We start from the raw sequence: 25,493 nt of genomic DNA on the forward strand, positions 1-25,493 counted from the left end.
GCTACCACATTTACAAAACTATACATTTAAAAGATAACATCTGAGTTCAGAAAAATATTACCTTTTACCACGAATGGAAATGGATGATTTAAGAAGGAAAAAAATGGTGAAATAAAATCACTCATGGAATCATTACAAATTAGGTCTTATAAGATTTGACAAATGTGAAATGTTCAGGTTAGGATATACTATTAAGTGGAAGTAAGTCAAAATATCAGTCTGTGTGCTTCTCATTTTTAAAAAGATTTTTAATTAAGAAGGTATACCAAGTGTTAGCCATGATTTATCTGGATGATAGGATTACAGTTAAATTTTCTATTTTGTATTCTTGGGGTGTTTTTTCTATATCATGTAGTTAATATTTTTTAAATCAGGAAAAGTTAATAAATATTTTATCAAAAGATGAGACTCTTTCCATCAAAAAGCATATTCTCTGACATTGACATCAAGATGTTCTTGGTAGGAAGGAACTCTGAATGGTACCCATAAAGTCAATCCTAAAGCCCAGATATCTAAGAAATCATTAACTCCTCTTAAGCATTCATTCAAAATATTCTAACATTTATTGAGTCATTTCAAAGCTGACTTTTTTGAGGGATGTGTAAAATTTCTATACACTTAAAATGCAATGGTAAAGAAAAATTCCTGACTTGACCATCTGTGACAAAGAAGGAAGACTGGGACTTCAGCCCAGTCTCAGGTTTGGGTACAGGATCCAGGTGCCTATGGACCACTGTGTTCCTGTTGCACAGAAGTAGGTTGCTGAGTCCCCAGGTTGGGCTGCTGTGATGTTCAGGAAGAGATGTTTTTCCTTCTTATCCAATAAGACAGTGAGTCTTTGTTCTTGTTTCTTGGCCTCACTTGAAAAACTACGTATCAGCAACTGCAGACCTTTTCCAGGTTCTTGTTTGTACCAATAGAAGTCAGTGGAGGCACTGTCTGTGTAAGTACAGTTGATGACCCAGGTGTCTCCCTCCCAGGTTCTCAGAAAAGAAGGATGCTGCTCCACACTTTCTCCTCTCCTCATACCTGTACCCCCACAAAAAAAGAAAGAAAGAAAAGCTAGACAAGATTGTCATCACCATTTTTCCAGAGTTCCCTTTTTTTTTCTACAGTAATTTCAGGCAGTCTGGAAAAGGTAAGTCTCCTCCTCAGACTTCTGATAAATATTTACTAAAACACCCTGTTCCAAAAGCTCTCCACTCACAGTTCAGCTGCAGCCACAAGAACAGGAATAAAGGTCCAATGGATGTCTTCATTCTTCTCCCAATTAGGACCTGCAATCTCCAGCCAGGAGAGCTACTTCTGTTACCAGGTTATCTCTTCCTTTCCTCCAAAGCACAGTGGTTTCTTAAACTTTCTACACAGGCTTTAGGCTAAGCTTACAGTCGACCAAAAGGAACCTTTCACATATTCCACATCAGCAAAGATGCTCTGCCACCTTGTGGTCAGATCTCCAACTGCTAAACTAGCTTGTCAAATCCTCTTGTGTCCTGTATCTGTGGGAGACTCTGACACATAAAAGAGCAATGGGTCAAATAAATTAAGTTCCAAGTGTGTCTCCAATCAGAAATCATGTGGATTATCAGAAAGCAGAGAGGGAAATGGAGAGTTCAAATTCCATCTAGAAGTTCCTGTTGTGGCTCAGCGGAAATGAGCCCGACTATAATACATGAAGACATAGGTTCAATCCCTGGCCTTGCTCAATGGGTTAAGGATCCGGTGTTGCCATGACCTGGGTGTAGGTTGCAGATGCAGCTAGGATCTGGCATTGCTATGGCTGTGGTTTAGGCCAGCAGCTGTGGCTCTAATTCAACCCTTAGCCTGGGAACTTCCATAAGCCACAGGTACAGCCCTAAAAAGAAAAAAAATTTTTGATCTTATCTTCTCAGCACACCATTGAGTCATTTTGAATAAACTGGAAGAAGTCAGATGTTTCCAACATTTTTCCATGACAGGTTTAGTCTACTTGAAATCAGGAAAATGCCATGAGTGACTTTGCTAAGCAACTGAGGAGTAAAATATTTCCTCCTTATCTTCTCCAGCATTTTTAATTGGCTAATTAATGAACCAAATTACCCACCGTGGTTCAGCTCCCACAAAGGAAAACCCTTTCTAAAAGCAACATTTAAGCACAAAGATTAGAGTAAACAATAACAAACAAGTACATAGATAAATACATAAAATATGTCAAATGCATGCTATTGCAGTCTCTGCTACCCCAAATCTGGCCTTACCCCTGATCTCCTCCTCCCTAAGGAATGGACAGTTCCATAAGTCAAAACATGAATGTTCCTTTAGTAAAATTGGATAAACTGTAGATTAAGGGATAAGAAGAGGGAGAAACACTTCCATGAGTTAATATTAGTCCAAACACAGGGAAGAATTTGGCTTGTAAGCTGTGGTGAGAAATCTGACATTCACTGTGAAATCTTTTCCTCTGGAAGAACAGATCATTTGAGATTAGGGATAACCCTAGTATAACTATTCCCTGGACAAATTCTCAGCTGTATGATTTTTTTAACTAAATTTTGTGTTACTATCAAAACCATGGAAGAGATTCTGGATCAACATGGCAACATAGAAGCCTCCAGAACTTAACTTCTCCCACAGACACATCAAATCTACAACTACATACAGAGCAGTTTTGCCTCAAAGAAATCCAAAAACTGTCTGTGTGACTCCAACACATTAGGTGAATGAGGGGAAAACATATCGAAAATGGGTTAGGGAGGCAGAAAACAATCTCACCATAACACATGATTGGGAGGGAACTCACAACTCCCAGATTCTTCCTTAGGTGTGAAGGGTTTAGACCCAACATCTAGCACCCCAATTCATAAGACTTCCGCATAAGAGACAGCTCCACAAAACACCCACCTCTGAAAATCAGTGGCACTTGAATCCGTGAAACCTACAAGACTATAATAAACAAAGGAACAGTTTTTGATGGGCTCACAAGGACTCAGTGTGTCTGTTCCCCCAGAGCTCAGTGCAGAGGGAGCAAATGGTCACAACCATTTCCCAGTCTTTCCCTGAAAGGGGTTTATTTGCATAGTTTTAAAGTATTGCCTAGAGTTCCCTGGTGACACAGTGGGTTAAGGATCTGGCATTGTCGTCATAATGCCTTGGGTCAATGCTATGGCATGGATTCGATCTCTGGGCTGGGGAACTCCCACATGCCATGGGCTTGTCCAAAAAAAAAAAAAGAAAAGGAAACCAACATAACAGGAGAAAACATTTGTGAATTATACATCTGATAAACATTTGTAAATTATACATCTATCCAAAATAGATAAAGAACTCATAAAACTCAGTAGCATGACAAACAAATAATTTTTTAATGGGCAATGATTTTCTTAATAGACAAAGAATCTGAATAGACGTTTATCAAAAGAAGCTATACAAATGGCCAAAAGGTATATGAAAAAGTGCTCAAATCAGTAATCATCAGGGAAATGCAAATCAAAACCATAATGATATATCACCTCTAACCTGTTAGAATGACTATTATCAAAAAAACAGAGAGGGGATGGATAGTGTCTCTGAAGCAGCAGGGATGAAGGTTCTATCCCTGGCCCACTGCAGTGGGTTAAGGATCAGGCGCTGCTACAGTTGCAACTCCAGCTTGGATTCGAACTCTGGCCCAGGAACTCTATATGCTGTGGGGTGGCCAAAAAAAAAAGAAAGAAAAAAAGACCAGAGATAGTAAGCGTTGGTGAAGTTATGGAGAAAAAGAGAACATGTGCACACTGTTGGTAGGAATGTAAATTGGTGCAGAGACTACAGAAAACCTTATGGCGTTTCCACGACAAATTAAAACTGAACTACCATATGATCCAGCAATTCCACTTCTGGGTATATATCCAGAGGAAATGAAGGCATTTCCATTGTGGTGCAGCAGAAACAACTAGTATCCATGAGGATGTAGGTCGGATCCCTGGCCTCTCTCAGTGGGTCAGGATCTGACCCATGAGCTGTGGTGTAGGTCACAGACAAGCACAGCCACAGCAACTGCAATCCGAACCTTGTCTGCGACCTACACTGCAGCTCAGGGCAATGCAGGGTCCTTAACCCACTGATCGAGGCCAGGGATGGATTCTAGTTAGATTCATTGCCACTGAGCCACAATGGGAAATCTAAGCTATCTTCATTTTATAGTCTGAGTTGTTATTGTAGATGCAAAGGCTGTTGATAACTGAAAGTAAATTTCATGTCCCGGTACTTTAATAAATTCTCTTCATATCTTGGGGAAAAAAAATTCCACTTGTGAAGAAACTTGTCTATACTGTAGAATAAAGTATCTTCAACCACTACACCAGCACCTGTCAGAGTATACAACCAAATAAATATTTGTTGAATGAATGTATGCTTGAACAAACTCCAAACAAAATAATTTTGGTTACTTCTCTCATAGAGAGAAAAAAGCAGATCCCCAGGGGCCTGGTAGGGCCTGAGTCTGGGTTGAATCATGAGATGCCTCTGGCCTCATGTGTCTCCTGGCCACTGCTGCTTGGGTCAATGAGACCTGCTAGAGGTGGCAGTGGGTGGTTCTACAGAACTGAAGACAATAGGTTCATCAAACCAGCTTTGACTTAGAAGTCACTCATTAGAAATGGTCAAAATGTGTTTCTTTGTTGACTCTCATGAAAATTTTCTGCATATGTATCATGATTAAAGTTTGACTTATAGATGTCTAAGAAGGTGGTAAGGATTAATACTGTGGCATCTGAAGTCAGATTGTTTCTCTTCTAATACTGGTCTGCCATTTAGTAACTTGGCCTTAAGTCTTTCAGCTTTTTACTTTTTAAGGTTTTCTCTCCTGTCATTAAAAAAATGAGGACAACACAATATCTGTATCATAGGGTAATAAGGAAATTGAATACTAAAGAGATTCATACAGCACTTGTTGCATGTAAAGGCTACAGAAAGATTAGGTATTTCGCTATTATATTTGTTATTCAGGACCTCCAGGCACTAAAATTATGAATACAAGATGGTCAAGGATGTTAAAGCTCTTTTTTCTTTCCTTAAAAGCAGAGCCGTGTGTTAACATTAACAGATAAGGCACTATATTACCACCAGTGCATGAACATTTCTAGGTTTCTCCCCATACGAGCCTATTTAGTGTCTGTTCCTTGAGGTCCCAAATTTGACTTTGATTTGGACCTTTCCACTGTTTACTTAAACATGGATTTGGATCTTGCCTTTTTTTTTTTTTTTTTTTAGAATCTCCAGGTTAGCATTTGATGTTGTATAATTAGAGAGAAAATTTAAATACTGACAAAATGGATGAGGAAAGCAAAGGCTGTGGAAAGTGCTGCTGTGCAAGTCTTCCCAGAGCAGAAACTGTGGGTACAGGCTCAGCTGCACTTTGGGCACAGGCTGCAGCCCACCTGGGAGCACTGTGCCTCCACCCCACAGAGGTAGGTGGCTGAGTCTTCCAGGTGGGAGGCCGTGACCTGGAGGGTGCTGTATCGTTCCTTAGAATTCACTGTGGAGCTTAACCTTCCGTTCTGCTTCATCCCCAAAGCTATGAAAAACAGATTGATGAGGCCGCCCCCAGGATTCTGTCAGAACCACTGCACCCAGTCCACTGGGGCAGAAAAATTGCATTTCAGAGTAGAGTTTGTTCCCTCCTGGAGGCTCAGGGATGAAGGAGTCTGCTCCACCTTGACCCCTCTCACCCCTGTATAGAAAGAGAAAGACAAACACATATAATGTCACTGGGGAGTCACTGATGCAGTTTCCAGACCCATAAAATATCCCAGGAAACACCCATGAGGATGTAGCACCATCTAGAAGCTCTGGGTCAGCTCTCTTTCCCTCCCTCCCACTGTCACCTGTGAGGCACTCCCCTGTCCCCTCTGGGGCAATCCCAACTCACAGAAAATCTGGACCCACAGAAGCCCCAGCAGGGCTCCCCAAGGTCTCTGCATGCCTTCTTGCCCAGTGGCTGGGGTGCCTTCACTCCTTCTCTGGAGGGTTTAGAGTCTTGGTTCCAGAAAATTTTTGTTTTTACTGTCAATATGTTCCACCAGAACCACTGAGCACCCATCACACACATGTTTCATCATTTCTCTTCTTAACAGGAAACTCCACCAATGATGGCCCAGCCCAGGCTGAGCATGTAATGTCTTTCAAGTGTGTGGTTGTATTGGGAGTAGGGGAACCCAAGCTAGTGGGGGTGAGAGAAGCAATAAAGGGAAATATCCAATAGTCCCCATCTTCTTTTTCTTCTTCAAAACTGTTTTAAGTAGGAAAGAAAGAAAGTGTGGATGGAGGGTAAGAAAAGTAAAAAGACAAATCAGAGGTAAATAGGGGTCTGGTTCAACACACCCTGGAAGATGACAGTTTCAGTGAGCATGATTTCTAAGCAAGAATTAAGACATGGAGTTTGACTGAGAATTTGATAATTTATTCATATGGAATGTCTAGCGGAGGAATACTGCTTTATGGTACATAACATCTTGTTAAACCCTTTTGTTAGAAAAGTAAATTCCAATAAAAGAAATTAGGATAGTTTTATAAATATAAAAATTTAGACTTAACACTTATATAGGAACACAGTAGACGTATACGGTAAGACTTTGGTAGAAAAAGAAAGCGAACGTGTATAGGATATTCACCTTGATCTCATTCCCACCTCCTCGCTTCTCCCATCCAACCCTTTCTCCTGACATCCTGCACATGACGTGGCTGATTCTGCTCTGTGAACACAAGATGAAGCCCATGGTCTTTAGTTCAGACAAAATATTTTTCTTTTCTCCTCTAGTCTTTCCTTACACCACCCCTCCTTTCTCCTCTCTTTACTTTCAGTCCTCATTTCCCTCATTTCTTTGTCTTTTTTCTCAGAGGAGATACAGGATAAGAAATTTCATGAGGGGTATTAGTAATTTCTAATTCAGTGGAGTACAAGGCCATTTTAAGAATTTTTATTTATAAAAATCAGAGGGAAAGGAAACAGATAATATTTTCCACTGGAGCCTCCAGCTCCACGTAGATCTAACAAATTCCTATTCTCAGCCCTGCTCCGGTAGTCATCTTTGTCAAATTATCATAGCCCAGGCCCTCCTCAGACAGATTTAGTGATGGATTTAATATGATCTGAGCTCCATCTTTTTGAGATTATGTTAAAATGGGATAGTTAAGTTCAGTAAATGTTCTCCCAGTATCCTTAGTGATTTTTTTTTTTTTTGGCTGTACCCACAGGATGTGGAAGTTCTCAGGCCAGGGATCAAACACATGCCACAACAGGGACCCAAGCCACTGCAGTGACAATGTCGGACTCTTAATCCAATAGGCTACAAGAGAACTCCAGTGATTTTTATTTTACCACATTTTCCTCAGTCCCATCTCTAACTCTGGTTAAACATCTCCCCACTCAGTTTTTCAAATATTCACACACAGGTGGGTTATCTCGGACATTAGGAAGTGATCTTAGGTTAGAGTGAAGGTAATGGATTAAAGCCATCTATGTAGACTGTCACAGTACTCTCCTATGTCTAATCCCAGGTCATATGGCAATCCCCACACAAAAGCAGATACTGCCACTACCCTGTTTAAAGTGGTCCTCTAGGGAGTTCCCGTCATGGCGCAGTGGTTAACAAATCCGACTAGGAACCATGAGGTTTCAGGTTCCATCCCTGGCCTCACTCAGTGGGTTAGGGATCTGATGCTACCAGTAGCTGTGGTGTAGATCACAGGCATGGCTCAGACCCCATGTGGCTGTGGCTGCAGCCTAAGCTGGCAGCTGCTGCTCCAATTCGACCCCTACCCTGGGAACTTCCATATGCCAGGTAAGACCCTAAAAAGCAAATAAATAAATAATAAAGTGGTCCTCTAAACAAGTTCCAGTCTCTAGTCTGTTGGAGACATTGTGTTTTTCACATGAATTGTCTTTCCTCATGAATCCTGACTCTGAAGATTAAGTAAAGACCATGTCTGCACAAGAGCAAACAAATTGAGTCCCCTCTGCCCTACTTGTCTTTATAGAACACAAGTTTTTACTAAAAATGCCCCACGTTGATCTCTTGAATCACTGAAAGCCTCACATTCACTGGAAGCTATTGTTCAGCTCCTCTACAGTCCCAGATACTGTGTCACTCAGAACACAGACGTACTTGGCTGAGTCACTCCAATGGGATGATGTTTTCCTCAGGTGGAAGGAGGTTTCATTCTTCTTAAATTCAGCCTCAAAACCTTTGATTCCTGAAACAAGGCTCTTTCCAAACATGTACTTTAAGAGAAGCTGAAGTCCTTGGTTGGGGTACTGCACATACCAGAAGAGATAGGTTGAAAAAGAAGATGAGTAGTTGCACCTCAGCTCCGGAGGGTCTCCTTCAGGGACAGTGATGTGGCTGTCAAGCCGGGTCACTGACTGGGCTTGGGCTCCTCTTGAAATATCAATTCCATGTCAGTGAGATCAGACAGACTTACCTATTAAGTTTTTCTTGTCTTTATGATTTCAGAGGCATGATGTGATTTGTGGTTGTTTTGACATTTCCTGCTTCCCTAATCTATGAGTTCATGACCCTCTTGTGACCTATATTGTTCATCTCAGGTATGGAGACACATAAGATGAGAGAAATTAAGAGACTTTACACAGAAAAATTGATCGGACGAATACAATAGTCTTCTGAGTCTTTGTCCATGATTGATTACATAGAAAGCATCAGAATAATCCTTGGGGCAAGGAAACCAAATAGACTGACCCAGGCTCAGTTTTGGTTATGAAGTAGCCAGCAGGTCAAATAAGGGTATCATGACATTATAACACACACACACAAACACATGCAATTTAGCTGTTACTAGAAAAAAAGAAAGAAAAATGCCAATCACTCCCCTAGAACATTTCACAAAATCGTCAATTCAAAAAAGTCAAGGCCAGAAGTTTCCCGACAGCTTAGCAGTTAAAGATCTGTGTTGTCACTACTGTGGTTTGATCCCTGGCCTGGAAACTTCTGCATGCTGTGAGCATGGCCAAAAAAAACCCCAAAAAACAAAAAAAGGATTTCCCGTCGTGGAGCAGTGGAAACGAATCCGACTAGGAACCATGAGGTTGCCGGTTTGATCCTTGGCCTCACTTGGTGGGTTAAGGATCCAGCATTGCCGTGAGCCGTGGCGTAGTTCACAGATGCAGCTCGGTTCTGGTGTTGCTGTGGCTCTGGCGTAGGCCAACAGCTTCAGCTCAGATTAGACCCCTAGCCTGGGAACCTCCATATACCATGGGTGTGGCTCTAAAAAGGACAAAAGAAAAAAGAAAAAGAATCCAACTGTAGCCTGCTGGGTTACTGTGAAAGTATGGGTTCAACCCCTGGCCCAGCACAGTGGAATAAAAATCCAGCATTGCCCCATCTATGGCATAGATCACAGCTGCAGCTTGGATTCATTCCCTGGCCTGGGATCTTCCATATGCTCCAGATGTGATCATAAAAAAAAAGAGAGAGAGAAAATGATGAAAGTATATTTCTTCCAAAGAAGTAAAAGTGAAGATTAGAAACTGCCAGAGGGGAAAACACGTATAAGAAAGGGGTAAAATAAATGTAAAACTATTTTTAAAAAGTTAGGGAATTTAGGAAAAGAAAGACCAACTGATGATGCTAATAACAATTTTCTTTGGCTATGACAATGGCTTTTTAGAGTAGGAAATAGTCACTCCACATTGCCTTGTATGGGGTGAATAAAATAACAGTAATATAATGTCATTTGTTGTATCTTAATTTTATAAACCAACATCCAGACCAAAGAATTAATAAAAATATTAATATATCTACAAAAAATTAATACCAGAGTGTGTGTGGAGAAAAGGGAACTCTCTTACACTGTTGGTGGGAATGTACATTGGTACAGCCACTATGGAAAACAGTACTGAGATTCCTTAAAAACTAAAACTAAAGTTTCCATGTGATCCAACAAACACATTCCTGGGCATATATCTGAACAAAACTATAATTCAAAAAAGATACATTTTTTTAATTACACCAATGTTCATAGCAGCACTATTTAGAATAGCCAGGACATGATGAACCTAAATGTTCATCAACAGATGAACGAATAAAGAAGATGTAGTATAGATATATAATGGAATACTACTCAGCCATAAGAAAGAATTAAATAATGCCATTTATAGCAGCATGGATGGACCAACCTAGAGATCATGCTAAATGAAGTTAATCAGACAAAGACAAATATCACATGATACCACTTACATGTGGAATCTAAAAACTGATACCAATGAACTCATTTACAAAACAGAATTAGACTCACAGACATAGAAAAGAAACATCGTTACCAAACGGGAAAGGAGATGGGGTGGAATAAATTAGGAGTTTGGGATTAGCACATACAAACTATTGTATGTAAAATAGATTAAACAAAAAAAAAATGAGGAACAACAAGGGCCTTACAGTATAGCAGAGAGAACTATATTCAATATCTTGTAATAATCTATAATGGAAAAGAAACTTAAAAAGGATCTATATATACTGAATGTGTATACATATATATATATATAAAAATCACTTTGCCATACACCTGAAACTAACATGACATTGTAAATAAACTATACTTCAATAATAAATTTTTTAAAAGACTATTGACAACTGAAAGCACATAAAGATACCAATGTAGTGGACAGTATATGGGACAGAGGAGAGAGAGAAGGAAGGTCTGAGTGGGGTCCTTCGCAGCTTCATCTCACAGAGGAGAATGAACACACTGACTAATATGATGGACCAGCAGACAGAGGTATATGCTTCTTATTTTTTAAAAAGGAAGAAAATAGTAATATAATGGTCTAATATACATATAAATGAGCTGCAAAATCTGCTTTTATTGTGGGGAATGAATGAATGAATATTGACTAAATTTACTTAAACGATGAGGAGTTTGCCTGTTTTTAATCATTTCTACTAAGACTGAGGACAATATGGATGAGTTTTTGTAAAATTTAGGTTGAGACATTAGACACATCCAACAGGACTTGGCAAGAGTGATAAATTTGTTCTGAACACCTAAGCATGTCACCTGTCTCCAGTCTGTGAGAGAAGTTGAGACATGTAGAAAAAGAATATTCTTTGAAAATTATTCAGAGACACGTCTCTGTGGAATTTCCTCTGTCTTCCTCCTAGGAAAGGGAATATTGACCCCTCCTTCAAACTAAATTAAGGCAGCATCTAAACCCCTCAGATACCTGGGAAGTAATTTTCAAAAGGTGAGACTGAGACATATTTCCCCTCAGATGAATGTTTGTTGCAGAGCAGAAACTTTGCAGGAGTGGTCTGTTCTGCCTGCAAACAGAAGAGAGCCCAAGAGAGTGCCTGGGAGGATACGTCCTCTGGAGTTTAAGAGGACAGAGACTGGTTTCTGACTCTTGCCTGGAAATATCTTAGGAAGAAACCTGCTGAGCCCACCCCCGTTGGCATAGTGAGGAGAGAGAGTGGCAGTGAGACTGATCCATACTTGACATGCTGAGGAAAGAACACTGGAGAGGGAAGCTAGTCTAGAGAAGCTGGAGGCTTTTTCCAACAGAGTTCCAGTCTGTGGTCTTAGGAGTGCAAGGTGAAAAACTAACATGGCCTGTCTACTATCTTTGATCAGAAAATGCAAACTTCTATTCCTTTATTTATTAATAAGTTGGTTTATAAAATGAATTAGACTCAATGGCAAAAAAGCAGGACACAGGTTAATTTTCTTAATTACTGCCTATCTAATTTTCTTCTCACTTCCTGTTTAATGTCTGGGTGTTTCTTATACTTTTACTGTCAGTTTCAAACAGCCTAATATTAGGACAGTCTAATATTTATGTATTTAAAGCCTCATCCTATTTTTTGCTTGCTATTCCCCTTTAATTTTTTTCTAGCTTTAATCTATTTTGAGTTGATTTTTGTGTATGGTTCAAGTTAATGGTCCATTTTCATTCCTTTGCATGTGGCCGCCTTGTTTTCCAAATACCACTTATTGAAGAGACAATCCTTTCTCCATTGAATATTATTTTTGGGTTCTAGATTCTTTTCCACTGGTTATGTGTCTTTTTTTTTTTTTTTTTGTCTTTTTGCTATTTCTTGGGCCGCTCCCACGGCATATGGAGGTTCCCAGGCTACGGGTTGAATCGGAGCTGTAGCTGCTGGCCTACACCACAGCCACACCAGCGTGGGATCTGAGCCTCATCTGCAACCTACACCACAGCTCACGGCAATGCTGGATCATTTAACCCACTGAGCAAGGGCAGGGACCAAACCCGCAACCTCATGGTTCCTAGTCGGATTCATTAACCACTGCGCCACAACGGGAATTCCTGGTTATGTGTCTATTTTTATTCTAGTTCCATACTGTTTTGATTACTGTAGGTTTGTGATGCCTCCAGCTTTGTTCTTTCTCAGTATTGTTTCAGCTACTTGGAGTCTTTTATTGTTCCATACAAATTGTGAGATTGTTTTTATATTTCTTTGAAAAATGCCATTGAAATTTTGATGGAGATTGCATTGAATTTGTAGATGGCATTGGAACTTTTTTTTTTGGCTTTTTTTGTCTTTTCAGGGCTGCACCCATGGCATATGGAGGTTCCCAGGCTAGGGGTCCAATTGGAGCTGTAGCTGCTGGCCTACACTACAGCCACAGCAACATAGGATCCGAGCCACGTCTGTGACCTACACCACAGCTCATGGCAATGCCAGATCCCCAACCCACTGAGCAAGGCCAGGGATCAAACCTGCAACCTTATGGTTCCTAGTTGGATTTGTTTCTGCTGCGCCATGACGGGAACTCCCTGGAGCATTTTAACAATGTTAATTCTTCCATTCCATGAACATGGGATATCTTTACATTTATTTGTGTTTTCTGCAATTACTTTCATCATTGTCTTATAATTTTCACTGTTCTGATCTTTAACCTCCTTGGTTAAATTTATTCTAACTATTTTAATTTTTTTTCCTTTTACAGCCACACCTTTTTTAAAGTTTTATTGAAGTATAGTTGATTTACAAGGTTGTAATAATTTCTGCTGCACAACAAAGTGATTTAGTTATACATATACACAGATTCTTTTTCAGATTCTTTTCCACATAGATCATCACAGAATAATAGGTAGAGTTCTCTGTGCTATACAGCAGGTCCCCATTGGCCAATCATTCCATAAATATTAGTGTGCAAAAAATTTAAAAATAGTAAACTAATACATGGATTTGCTAATAGCTTCTGAAGATAATAATGAAAATAAACACTTTAGAAAGTACTACTTTGGGAGTTCCCATCGTGGCTCAGTGGTTAACGAATCCGACTAGGAACCATGAGGTTGCGGGTTTGGTCCCTGCCCTTGCTCAGTGGGTAAAGGATCCAGCGTTGCTGTGAGCTGTGGTGTAGGTTGCAGACTCAGCTTGGATCCCACATTGCTGTGGCTCTGGCATAGGCCGGTGGCTACAGCTCCAATTCAACCCCGAGCCTGGGAACCTCCACATGCCATGGGAGCGGCCCAAGAAATGGCAAAAAGACAAAAAAAAAAATAAAGTACTACTTTGGGGCTTTCCCTGTGATGTGACTCCCACCCCACAAGGAGATACTGCACAGGTGTGCAGCCCCATCTGTCTCACTGTGCACACCCAGGATGCAGTAGTACACAGCAGTGTCTTTCAGGGTGGCCCAAGGCAGGATCAGGGTGCTGGACTTCCTGTCAGCAGGAATGATCAGAGATGCCACTTCATTTGCCACATTTGTCTTATATCCTTGAATGACAAATTGTGGTCCCTGGTTGGGGAACTGTCGATACCAGAAGATATACTCACTGGTAGTAATGTTGGTGTGGCTACAGGATATGTTCACTTCTTGTCCTTCATATGAATCAACGAAGATGGGCTGGATGGTCTTAGCAAGGCTCAAAGTATCTGTGGAGATAAAAACAGGACACTAGCTGCTCCTATCCTAAAACCAAACTGAAGGTCCAACTCAGCATCCTCCAGGTTCTTTCTCAAGAAAATCACCCCCACCTACTTCCCCACCATATACAGACACATACGATGTACTTCTCACTTGTGTTTCAGGATGATTTTTTTTTTTATGTACCCGAGGAATCCTGGAGACACATGAATGGAAGTGGCAAGTCTCATTTCTCCCTCCCATGGGTGGACCAGAGCTTAGTAACCCAGAATATCTTTAATTGCTCTTGCTCTCTCCCCCACATAAATGTTAAGAAACTACCTGGAGAAGAATAGGACCCCAAAGCCACTTCTCAACATCCCTGATCAAGAGCCATGGCAGCAGGCAAGTTTGCAGATCCCAATCCAGACCCAGATCCCAATTCCTCTTAATCCCAAAATAACTCACCCAAGATCAGGAGCACTAGTACTCTTGTCATCAGCCTCATGTTCTAGTGTAAACCAGGCCCCAGGGTCTAGGCTCTGTTGCTGAGTCAGCCTGGACCAAGGAAAAGAGGCACAGGAAAGAGGCACAGCAGCAGCTGCCAGAGCTCACACTAGCAGCTCTCACCCAGGGCTGAACCCAGAAGCAAGCCAATAGTGGGGCGACAGCTCCTCAGAATGGGCTTCCCCTCAAGGTTCATCTAAGCACTCAGGAAGAAGGATGGGGGTAAAAACTTCCAGCCCAACAGCACTGAAGCCTGGATTTCCTTTGAGATTTCTTCTAAGGTCTAATCCCTTACAGATTCAGTCTGACTGAACCAAATATATTAGAGGGTAGATTCCACTGGGCTCCTTATTCTCCATGAATTTTCCACAGTCCTGGAAGAAGGTCATCTACTATAGTTAGTCCTATGCTCATGGAGCTCTGAGAATAACCCATCTGACCTGGTAGTCCATGCCCAGAAATCTCCCATTGATTCCTATGTAAGATGAAATGGAATCTTTTTTTTTTTTTCTTTTTTGACCACAACCCCAGCACATGGAAGTTCCTGGACCAGGGATCAGTCTGATCCACTGCGATCTACACCACAGCTGCTCCAAAGCCAGATGCTTAATCCACTTAGCTCACAGCAAGAACTCCCTGGAATCTTATTTCCACAAAAGAGAAAATGAGACTGTCTGAACTAGACCTTTCATCTCCTGACACCCTGATGTCCTTTTATAATTGCACTAAGTCCACATCTTACATCTGCTACTTAATCTCACTTAACAGATGTTAAACGGAGGAGCGGACTCCTCACAAATCCCTACTGACTTGCTAGGATACGACATTTGATATGGAATCAGTCACCTAACCAGAGAGGAAGTGAAGAGCAAAAGGCACAAGTTCAGAGTCAGACAAACCTAAATCCAAATGCACTTCTGCCACTTTGTGACTTTAGATAACTCATTCCTCTGAACCTCAGTTTCTTCATCTCTAAAATAGGGACAATAATACCTACTTCAGAGTCAGCCTATGGCATATAGTCAACAGTAAATTGTAATTCTTTCCATTTCCTTTCCTTCTCATCCAAACCATATGTCAAGGACCATGACAAGTAAAAGAAGCGTAGGATTATATATGTGATTTTTTTAAAAATACAAATATGGAGTTCCCGTCGTGGCGCAGTTGTTAACGAATCCGACTAGGAACCATGAGGTTGCGGGTTCGGTCCCTGCCCTTGCTCAGTGGGTTAACAATCCGGCGTTGCCCTGAGCTGTGGTGTAGGTTGCAGACGCGGCTCGGATCCCGCGTTGCTGTGGCTCTGGCGTAGGCCGGTGGCTACAGCTCCGATTCAACCCCTAGCCTGGGAACCTCCATATGCCGCGGGAGCGGCCCAAGAAATAGCAACAACAAAAGACAAAAAAATAAATAAATAAATAAATAAATAAATAAATAAATAAATAAAAATAAAAATATATATGTGTGTGTATATACATATAAAGTTCACCCTTCCTTCAAGAAATACTCAATATGAACTCAATAACAGTAACACAAAAATTAAAAACAAAAACAAAACATTCACTCAGGAAAAGATTGGATTTAATCCAATAGACACTGTAATGCTAATCAGCCAATTTCAATAATCAAAGTATGTTAGATACATTAATGTGGGAAGTATAGTGGTGTGTTGAGTTCTTTGTTCATAAGATATGAGAAAGGAAAATCACTAGAAAATATTTGAGGAGTGCCTCTTCTAGGTTTAGAACTGCCTAATGTATTCTGAGTGAGCAAATTTTCCTTTTTCTCATAGAAAAGATTGGTGAGTGTTGATGCTTCTACTAACATTTTGACCAAGTAGATATCACAAGGCATGGAATAAACAACCAACCAGCTTGCCCTCAGTATCCAGTGAAGGTGAAAGAAGTAGAAAGAAGTATTTATGAGGGAGCTAGGTATGCCAGGACACCTTGGGCAGAAAAGAAACATAAAATGTTACACTTTAGAATCATCTCAGTTACAACAGCGCCCCCGTGTGGTAAATAAACTAGGACAGAAGAAATGTTTCACAGAAGTCAATACGTCTCAGACGCAAGCAATTTATGGAATCTCCATCATATTTCTTTGATAAATGCAGTAGCCAGTAGTTTGGTTGGATCACACAGATCATGGAGTCTATTAGATGCAATGGAAAAAACTCTGAATGAGGATCTAGACAAAGTAGTTGTAAGCAATTCTCTGGACTTGATATCTGTGCAATTTTGTGCAAATAACTGACTCTCTAAGAGGCAGTTTCTTTATCACTATAAAAGATATTATAGAAATTAAATGTACAATAATAAAGTTCTGTCTACACTGCAGAATTATATATGAATACAAACTAATTTTAATGTTTAATATTAATATGTTAATATTATTTTATTAATATTATAATGTTATAATATTAACATGCTAATATATAATAATAATAATGTGTTTGATATTAAATTATGTTTAATATTAACATCCTATTAATATTAATAGGAAATATCATAAGACCAAAATGATCTTACTTCTTCAGCCAACAAATGGAACTTGATGTTTCTGTGTTGCCATCTGTTAACTCAGGAGATTACCACTAGATATCAAGCAACTAGACCAAGAAACACTAGAACTTTTACTTTGTTACAGCCCTTGGAATGAAAGTAATCATTAATGGTTGCATTGTGTTGTGGGCTGGATTTTGTCCCTCCCCACTTCCCTTGCCAAAAAAAAAAAAAAAGATATGCTGGACTCCTAGTCCCTGGTAACTCCAAACATGACCTTATTTAGAAATGGGTCTTTACAGAAGTAATCAAGTTAAAATGAGGTTATTTGGGTGGACTTTAATTCAGTGTGATTGGTGTCCTTGTAAAAGAGGGAGATCTTTTATAGGGGAAAAAATGTGAAGAGACACAGGGAGAAGATGGCCATCTACAAGCCAAGTAGAGTCCTGAAACAGATTGTTCCCTCATAGATCTCAGAAAGAACCAGCCCTGGAAGCTCCCGTTGCGGTACAGCGGAAACCAATCCGAATAGGAACCATGAGGTTGCAAGTTCGATCCCTGGCCTCTCTCAGTGGGTTAAGGATCCAACCGTGAGCTGTGGTGTAGGTCGCAGACTCGGCTTGGATCCTGCATTGCTGTGGCTGTGGTGTAGGCTGGCAGCTGAAGCTCTGATTTGACCCCTAGCCTGGGAACCTCCATATGCCTCAGTTGCAGCCCTAAAAAAAATAAAAAGCAAAAAAAATAATAATAAAGGAATAAAGAAGGAACCAGCCCTCTGACATCTTGATCTTGAACCTCGAACCTCCAGAACTGTGAGACAATGAATGTCTCTGGTTTAAGCCACCCAGTTAAGTAAACAAATATATGGTGCTAATAATCGTGTTCTACATCATACATACTCCTTTGAAAAACATTTTTTGTGTTCAAAAGATCTGGGTCAACACAGAAGAATGTATATGCATTAACATTCTTTGTTTTATATATATATTATAATAAATAACTAAAACTCTCATTAAAGCAAATTTTAGAAAGTTCCTAAAATTAAGAAAACAGTGCCCTATACCAAGAGCCACCAACCAGAGATATATTTTAAATTTTTAAAAAGTATTTTCCCCTGGTTATTAAAATAATGAATTCTAAAATATAGGAGTTCCCATCGTGGTGCAGTGGTTAACGAATCCGACTAGGAACCATGAGGTTTCGGGTTCGGTCCCTGCCCTCGCTCAGTGGGTTAACGATCTGGCGTTGCCATGAGCTGTGGTGTAGGTTGCAGACGCGGCTCGGATCCTGCATTGCTGTGGCTCTGGCGTAGGCCAGTGGCTACAGCTCCGATTCGACCCCTAGCCTGGGAACTTCCATATGCCGCGGGAGCGGCCCAAGAAATAGCAACAACAACAACAAAAAATACAAAAAAATTAAAAATAAAAAAATAAAATAAAATATAGAATTTGGAAAATATGGAAAAGAATAAAAAATGAAAATCATGTGTAGAGCCATATTCCAGAAATAATATTGACAATATTTGGGTATATTTCTTTTCAGTCCTTTGTCTATGCATAAATATTTTTAACAAAATTGGATTGCATGTGCAAATACACACAAGCACACACAAACACACACATTTTGGTACCTTGGGGTTTTTATTTTTTTAATGTAATTTCCCAAATATGTTTGCCTGTCAATAAATATACATAGAATCTCAATTCTAATTGAGAATATTTTTCAAAATATCTCATGGTAGAGACGTACTATAATTTACCAATTTTCCCAGTATTAAATATTTGAATTTTATTTTGGTCTTTTTGTCTTTTTTAGGGCCGCACCCACGGCATATGGAGGTTCCCAGGCTAGGGGTCAAATTGGAGCTACAGCTGCCAGCCTACACCACAGCCACAGCAACACCAGATCCTTAACCCACTGAGCAAGGCCAGGGATCGAACCCACCTCCTCATGGATGCTAGTCGGGTTCCCTAACCAGAAAGAATACTATGATAAACACCTCTGTGCTTAAATATCTTTTGTCTTAATTCCTTTTTTTTTTTTTTTCTTTCAAGGGCCGCACCTGCAGCATATGGAAGTTCCCAGGCAAGGGGTTGAATCAGAGCTGCTGCAACTGCCAGCCTCCTTCACAGCCACAGCAATTCCGGATCTGAGCTGCATCTGCATGCTACACCACAGCTCACGGGCAATGCCAGATTCCCAACTAAGTGAGGCCAGGGATCGAACCCACCTCCTCCGTAGATGCTAGTAGTATTTGTTTCTACTCTGCCACAACAGGAACTCCCCCAATCATTTCTTTAGACTAGCTAGTACAAAGGGGATTGTCTGGATTAAAGAGTAAAAATATTTCAAAATTCCTGGTATTATTTTACTCAAAAAATATTTGCAGAGTCCCTACTGAGTCAGGCACTGAGCTAGACACTTGGACATTCAGTGGTGAGAAAGACCCAGTGGTCCCATGAGAAGGAAGAGAATTTTTAAAGCAATGACAGTCTTCATAATAACCATTGTGATAGGGGAAGTACAGTATTACACAGGTAGTGAAACTACTTTGATTGTGGGGTTCCAGGCACACTTCCCAGCCAGAGTGACCCCTGAACTAACATGTAAGAGAAGAAGAGGGACATAAGTAAAGACTAGGTCAAGCGGGAAGAGGAAGAAGGAACAGCATCTGGGCAGACCTGGAAGCGCATGTGGAAGCACAAGTAGATGGCACTTGGGTCGATGGTGTATGATATAGGAAAGAAACAACAAGGAGTTTCTCTTTTTTGTTTCTGTTGTTTGGGGAAGCAGAGAGGAGGAAGAGCTAAGCATCACACCACTTAATTTTAATGCTCCTGGATTCTTGCAGAGAACACCCAGTAAAACTTGTTACACAATCAGAAAAAATAAATAAATAAAAGGATAAAGGACTGAATGGAGCACAAGCAGGCTTCATGGAGAGTGGGTCCTCCTGGGGAGAGATGCCTCCGCCCAGCATCCAGACAAAGGCAAGTTCTCACATGGATGAAGGTGGCTGTTTACATCTAGAGTTCTCAGGAAAACCAGGACAATTTTTCTGCCCCCCAAAATGTATCTCTACCCCTATCTTCTCTAACATGGTTAAAATTCTACTCCAGGGAAAATGCTGTGATTCCACAAGTAATAAAAGAATGTTGTTGGAATTCAATTTAACCACAATGTAATTAGATAATATTAGCTCCTTCCCTAATAGCAGGTTTTCAGACGTCAAAGGTCCAAGCGATGGGACCAAGGCCAAAGTAAAGTAACTTAAGGTAGAAGTGTATTTCCTTCTTTTGTTACAGTCCACATGTAAACAGTTCAGGGCAGATATAGGAGTTTCTTAGTGTTGGTGGTGGTGGTCTTAGTCCATGTGGGCTGCTCTAACAAAAATACCATAAACCGATGGCTTAAACAGCAAACAGTTACTTATCACAGTTCTGAAGGTTAGGAAGTCCAGGATCGAGGTGCCAGTGGATTGAATGGCTGATGAGTACTCACTTGTTGCTTCATAAATCAGCATCTCCCTGCTATGTTACCATAAGGATGCAGGGGCAAGGGAGTTCTGTGAAGAAGTTGCAAAGATAGAGGTTTTCCCACATAGAGAAGTTACTTAAACAGACTTCAGGAGTTACCACTGTGGCTCAGCGGGTTAAGGACATAACACAGTCTCTGTGAGGACATGGATTCAATCCCTGGCCTTGCTCAGTGGATTAACAATCTGGTGTTGCTGCAATATGTGGCATAGGTCACAGAGGAGGCACGAATCTGGTACTGCCATGGCTATGGCATATGCCGCAGCTGTGGCCCCAATTTGACCCCTAGCTTGGGAACTTCCATATGCCACAGGTGAGGCCATAAAAAGGAAAACAAACAAACAAACAAACAAACAAAAACCAGACTACAGATGAAGGGAATATTGAGTAAAAATTCATGGTTAACTAAGCTTGAAGTATCATGATGGTGACAAAGGGCTCATTTTAAGGGGAGGACAGACTCAAGCTTTTTACCCAAAAAAATGCCATAATAACTGCAAAATGAGTATTCAAAAGATTTGAATTGAAATAAGCAAGTATCAATAGAAAGACTTTTTTTTCTCTGATTTGCCTTATTTTTCTTCTAAATAATATCTAAATAAACCACACATTTTGGAAAGAGGATAAAAAAAATCATCTCTTCACTTTGAATCAGGAAAAAAAAGTGGAACATAGCCATTTCTGAAAGCTTTGCTGAGGAACTCACCCCCCCCCTTTTTTTTTTTTGGCCACACCTGCAGTTTATAAAAGTTCCCAGGCCAGGGATTGAATCTGAGCCCCAGCTGTGACTTATGTCACAGCTGCAGCAACGCTGGATCAGAAAATTGTCCTGGTTTTCCTGAGAACTCTAGGTGTAGACAGCCACCTGCTGCATCCCTGGGAGAATTTGTCTTTGCCTGGATGCTGGGGGGTCAGGGGAGGACCTCTCCCCAGTAGGACTCACTCTCCATGGAGTCAGCTTGTGCTCCATTCAGTCCTCCCCTTTGGTAACCATAGGTTTGTTTTCAAAATCTGTGAGTCTGGAGTTCCCGTCATGGCTCAGCAGAAACCAATCTGACTAGCATCCATGAGGACACAGGTTCAACACCTGGCCTCGCTCAGCAGGTTAAGGATCCGGTTTTGCTGTGAGCTGTGGTGTAGGTCGCAGACACGGCTCAGGCCTGGCATTGCTGCGGCTGTGGCTGTGGCCAGCAGCTACACCTCCAATTCAAATATGCCACAGGTTTGACCCTAAACAAAAAAGCAAACAAATTCTGTGAGTCTGATTCTTCCTGCAAATAATTTCATTTGTATACCTTTTTTAGATTCCACATACAAGTGATATCATGGGATATTTGCCTTTAACCTCACTTAGTGTAATAATCTCTAGGTCCACCCATGTTGCTGCAAATGGCATTATTTCATTCTTTTCTATGGCTGAGTAATATTCCATTGTACAGATACACCACGTTTTCTTTATCCATTCCTCTGTTGATGGACATCTAGGCCCTACAACCAATACTTTTTTATGACAGGGACCATTTGGGGGTTTAGGGCTACTCCACTGCTTAAACCACAGTCTTACACCTCATGGAGCCTATATAGGCTAATGGGGAAGTAGAGCAATTAGACCACACACCTGAAAGGTGACTGCCTGGGTTTCACTTTACTGTTTAACAGTTTGTAACTTAAATGAGATACTTAAGTTCTTTGAGTCTTAGGTCCTTCATATGTAAAATGAAGTTCATGATAATACTTGTGAGAATTCATGGGTTCATAAATGTTTGGGACCACACTTGGCACCCAGAAATGAGGCATAGCTTCTTTCACTTCTTTATAGTCAGTGCTCAGCACAGTACCTGGCACACAGGGATTCAATAAATACTGTGTGAATGAATGTATTCTGTGGTTTGAAATTGTCATTCGAAGACAGATCAAGATGGCGGAGGAGGAGTAAGACTTCGAGCTCAGCTTCTCCCACAAACACATCAAAAAAATGCATCTACGTGTAAAATGACTTGCACGGAACATCTACTGAATGGTGGCAGAAGAACTTAAACCTCCAAAAAAGGGCAAGAAACCCTTGACATAACGGGGTAGAAAGAGAGAGAGAGAGAGAGAAAAGGAATCAGGACAGGACTGGCATTCCTGAGAGGAAGCTGTGAAGGAGAAAGGAACCCATACCCTGGGAAGCCACCTAACCTACTGGGAGACCAGCCGAGACAGAGGGACCTCAAAGTCGTGGAGAAAAGCACAGCAGCTGCACTGAGGACAAAGTAGAGTGAGAGCTGCACAGTTCATCTGCACCACCGCCCAGACACCACAGCCTGAGACACTCCAGAGGTCAGTCCCGGGGAAAGGACTAGGGTTGGCTGTGTGGGGACAGCCTGAGGGGCTAAGGAACCGTGCGCCAAGGGCAGGGGAACAGTGTGCTACGGGCTGGGGAGTGGACCGCCACGGCAGAGGGAACCCAGGAGAAAGTCTGGTCCTGCAGAGGAAACAAGGCGCCATTGTTGGGGAGGGTGAGAGGAGGAGGAGGAGGAGGAGGGGGCGGACCGCCATAGGAATCTCCCTGCGCATGCGCTGGTGGGCTCTCAGAGGGTGGGGCGCCTCTGGCACAGGCTGTGGGTGGCCAGAAGCTACTTGCTCTGGCTACAGGAGACAGGGCACTTCTTGTGCAGGCCACAGGTGGCCGGGAACCTCTTGTGTGGGCTAAGGGCAGCACAAGGGTTAGCAGGATGTGGTGCCTCTTGCGTGATCTGCAGGCAGCAGGAACGGACCATGGTGGTCGTCTTGGAGGCCAGAGGGAGATATGGCCTGCCACCACTGGGGGCCTGTGAGTGGGCTCCACCTGCAGTCCCAATCACCTCAGGGGTCGGCAAAAAAAAAAGAAAGAAAGAAAAGAAAAAAAGAGGGCACCACAACCAAACACCACACATTGTTGCTCTCACCCTTCTGGGAACACACCCGCCCTGTGGCTGCCACTGCCAAAGGCTCTGGGCAGCACCCCAATGCTTGATCACTGTCCTCTCCTAAGACCCTAAAACTAGGAGCAGATGGTGCAGCACCTCCTGCGTGGGCTAAGCAGGACGGGGTGCTTCTTGCGTGGTTTGCAGGTGGTAAATGCAAACCACCACAGTTATTTCCAACTCCAGAGGTGGGCATGGCCTGCAACCACTAGGGGTCCATGAACAGGCACCACTTGCAGCCCCAGTCACATCAAGGGTGCCACAGAGGAGGATATTGTGACCAAACACCACCTGTTGTTGCCCTCGCACCCCTGGGAGCACCCCCGTCCTGCTGCTGCCACTGCCAAATGCTCTGGGCAGTGCCCAGACACTTGATCACTGTTCCTTCCCAGGATCCTGCAACTAGGAGCAGCTTGTGTAGCACCTCCTGTGTGGGCTAAGTGAGATGGGGTGCTTCTTGAGTGGTCTGCAGGTGGTGGGGGCAAACCACCACAGTTATCTCTGACTCCAGAGGTGGGCGTGGCCCGCCACCACTAGGGGTCTATAAATAGGCACCACTTGCAGGCCCAGTCACATCAAAGGTACCACAGAGGAGGGCATTGTGACTGAATACCACCTGCTGTTGCTCTCGAATCCCTGGGAGCTCACCAGCCCTGTTGTTGCCACTGCCTAACACTCCAGGTAGTGTCCACACACTTGATCTCTGTCACTTCCCAGGATCCTGCAACTAGGAGCAGCTGGTGCAGCACCTCCTGCGTGGGCTAAGTGGGACAGGGTGCTTCTTGCATGGTCTGCAGGTGGGGGGGCAAACCACAGTTATCACTGACTCCAGAGGTAGGCATGGCCCGTCACCACTAGGGGTCCATGAACAGGCACAACTTGTGGCCCCAACCACATCAAAGTTACAACAGAGGAGGGGCATTGTGACCAAACACCACCTGTTGTTGCTCTCACACCCCTGGGAGCACACTGACCCTGTTGCTGTCACTGCTGAATGCTCTGGGCAGTACCCACATGCTTGATCTCTGTCACTTCCCAGGATCCTGCAACTAGGAGCAGCCTGTACAGCACCTTCTGTGGGGGCTGAGTGAGACAGGCTGCTTCTTGAATGGTCTGCAGGTGGCAGGGGCAAACCACTGCAGTTATCACCGACTCCAGAGGTGGGCATGTCCTGCTACCACTAAGAGTCCCTGAACAGGCACCACTTGGGGCTCCAATCACCTCAGAGGAGGGCACTGCAATCGAATACTACCTGTTGTGGCTCTCGCTCCCCTGGGAACCCACACATCCTGCTGCTGCCACTGCCACATGCTCTGGGCACCTTGTAAATCTTCCTAGGCTCATTACCACTTCCCAGGGCCCTGCAACTAGGAGTATACTGCACCACCTTCCTGAAGGTCCTTGCTGCTGTTAAGAGCCCAGCAACCAGGCACTCACTACTAGCCCTACCCATTGCCTCCTTCTCCCTGGAAACACACTCAGCACCCTGGGGATAACAGCATGCTCACACCAAAGAAAGAAACAGCAAATATTCAAACTCCTATGCCAAGAATAAATAGTAACCTCCCCCACAAAATACAAAGGGGTGCTCTTGCATAGAAGTAGCCCTCCAAGACTACAGTTTGGCTTCCCTAAACTCACAGAAAAAGAAAACCATAAGCAAGATGAAGCTCGGGAACCATTCCCAGATAAAAGAACAGAACTCACATGAAGCAGCAAACAATGAAACAGACCTCTACAGTCTGACAGACACTGAGTTCAAAAGGGAGGTAGTGAGAATACTGAAGGAATTAAGGCTGAATATCAAGGAATTAGGAACAGATATGACCAGTAATGCAGATCCCTTTAGAAAGGAACTAATGAATATAAGGAGGAATATAGAAAAATTAGAAAATTCATTTGCGGAGATGCAAATTGAGCTAAAGGCACTAAATAGCAGAATGAATAAGGCAGAGGAATGAATTAGTGGCTTGGAAGATAGAATAATGGAAATCACCCAATCAGGACAGCAGACAGAAAACCAAATGAACAAACACGAAAGCAATATAAGAGATCTATGGGATAATATAAAGTGGGCCAATCTACACAGAAGGAGAAGAAAAAGAAAAGGGGATTGAAAATATATTTGAAGAAATTATGGCTGAAAACTT

At 42.1% G+C, this 25,493-nt stretch overlaps 1 protein-coding gene and 1 gene segment (V, D, J or C); both read right to left on the minus strand.

The window, feature by feature from the left end:
• Positions 1-675: 675 nt before the first annotated feature.
• LOC125134977 (T cell receptor alpha variable 5-like) lies at positions 676-1,327 on the minus strand. The segment is given in 2 exon segments: positions 676-1,029; positions 1,208-1,327. Coding segments are annotated over 2 exon segments (396 nt in total).
• Positions 1,328-8,056: 6,729 nt separating this feature from the next.
• On the minus strand, positions 8,057-14,485 carry LOC125136671 (uncharacterized). Its single transcript, XM_047797485.1, has 3 exons — positions 14,320-14,485; positions 13,545-13,880; positions 8,057-8,340 (listed from the first exon to the last, which is right to left on the minus strand). Exons 1-3 carry the CDS (start codon positions 14,357-14,359, stop codon positions 8,057-8,059), a joined length of 660 nt encoding a protein of 219 aa, XP_047653441.1. The 5' UTR covers positions 14,360-14,485.
• Positions 14,486-25,493: the final 11,008 nt, after the last annotated feature.

Source organism: Phacochoerus africanus, chromosome 9 (genome assembly GCF_016906955.1).
Source record: "Phacochoerus africanus isolate WHEZ1 chromosome 9, ROS_Pafr_v1, whole genome shotgun sequence".
Taxonomy (NCBI): domain Eukaryota; kingdom Metazoa; phylum Chordata; class Mammalia; order Artiodactyla; family Suidae; genus Phacochoerus; species Phacochoerus africanus.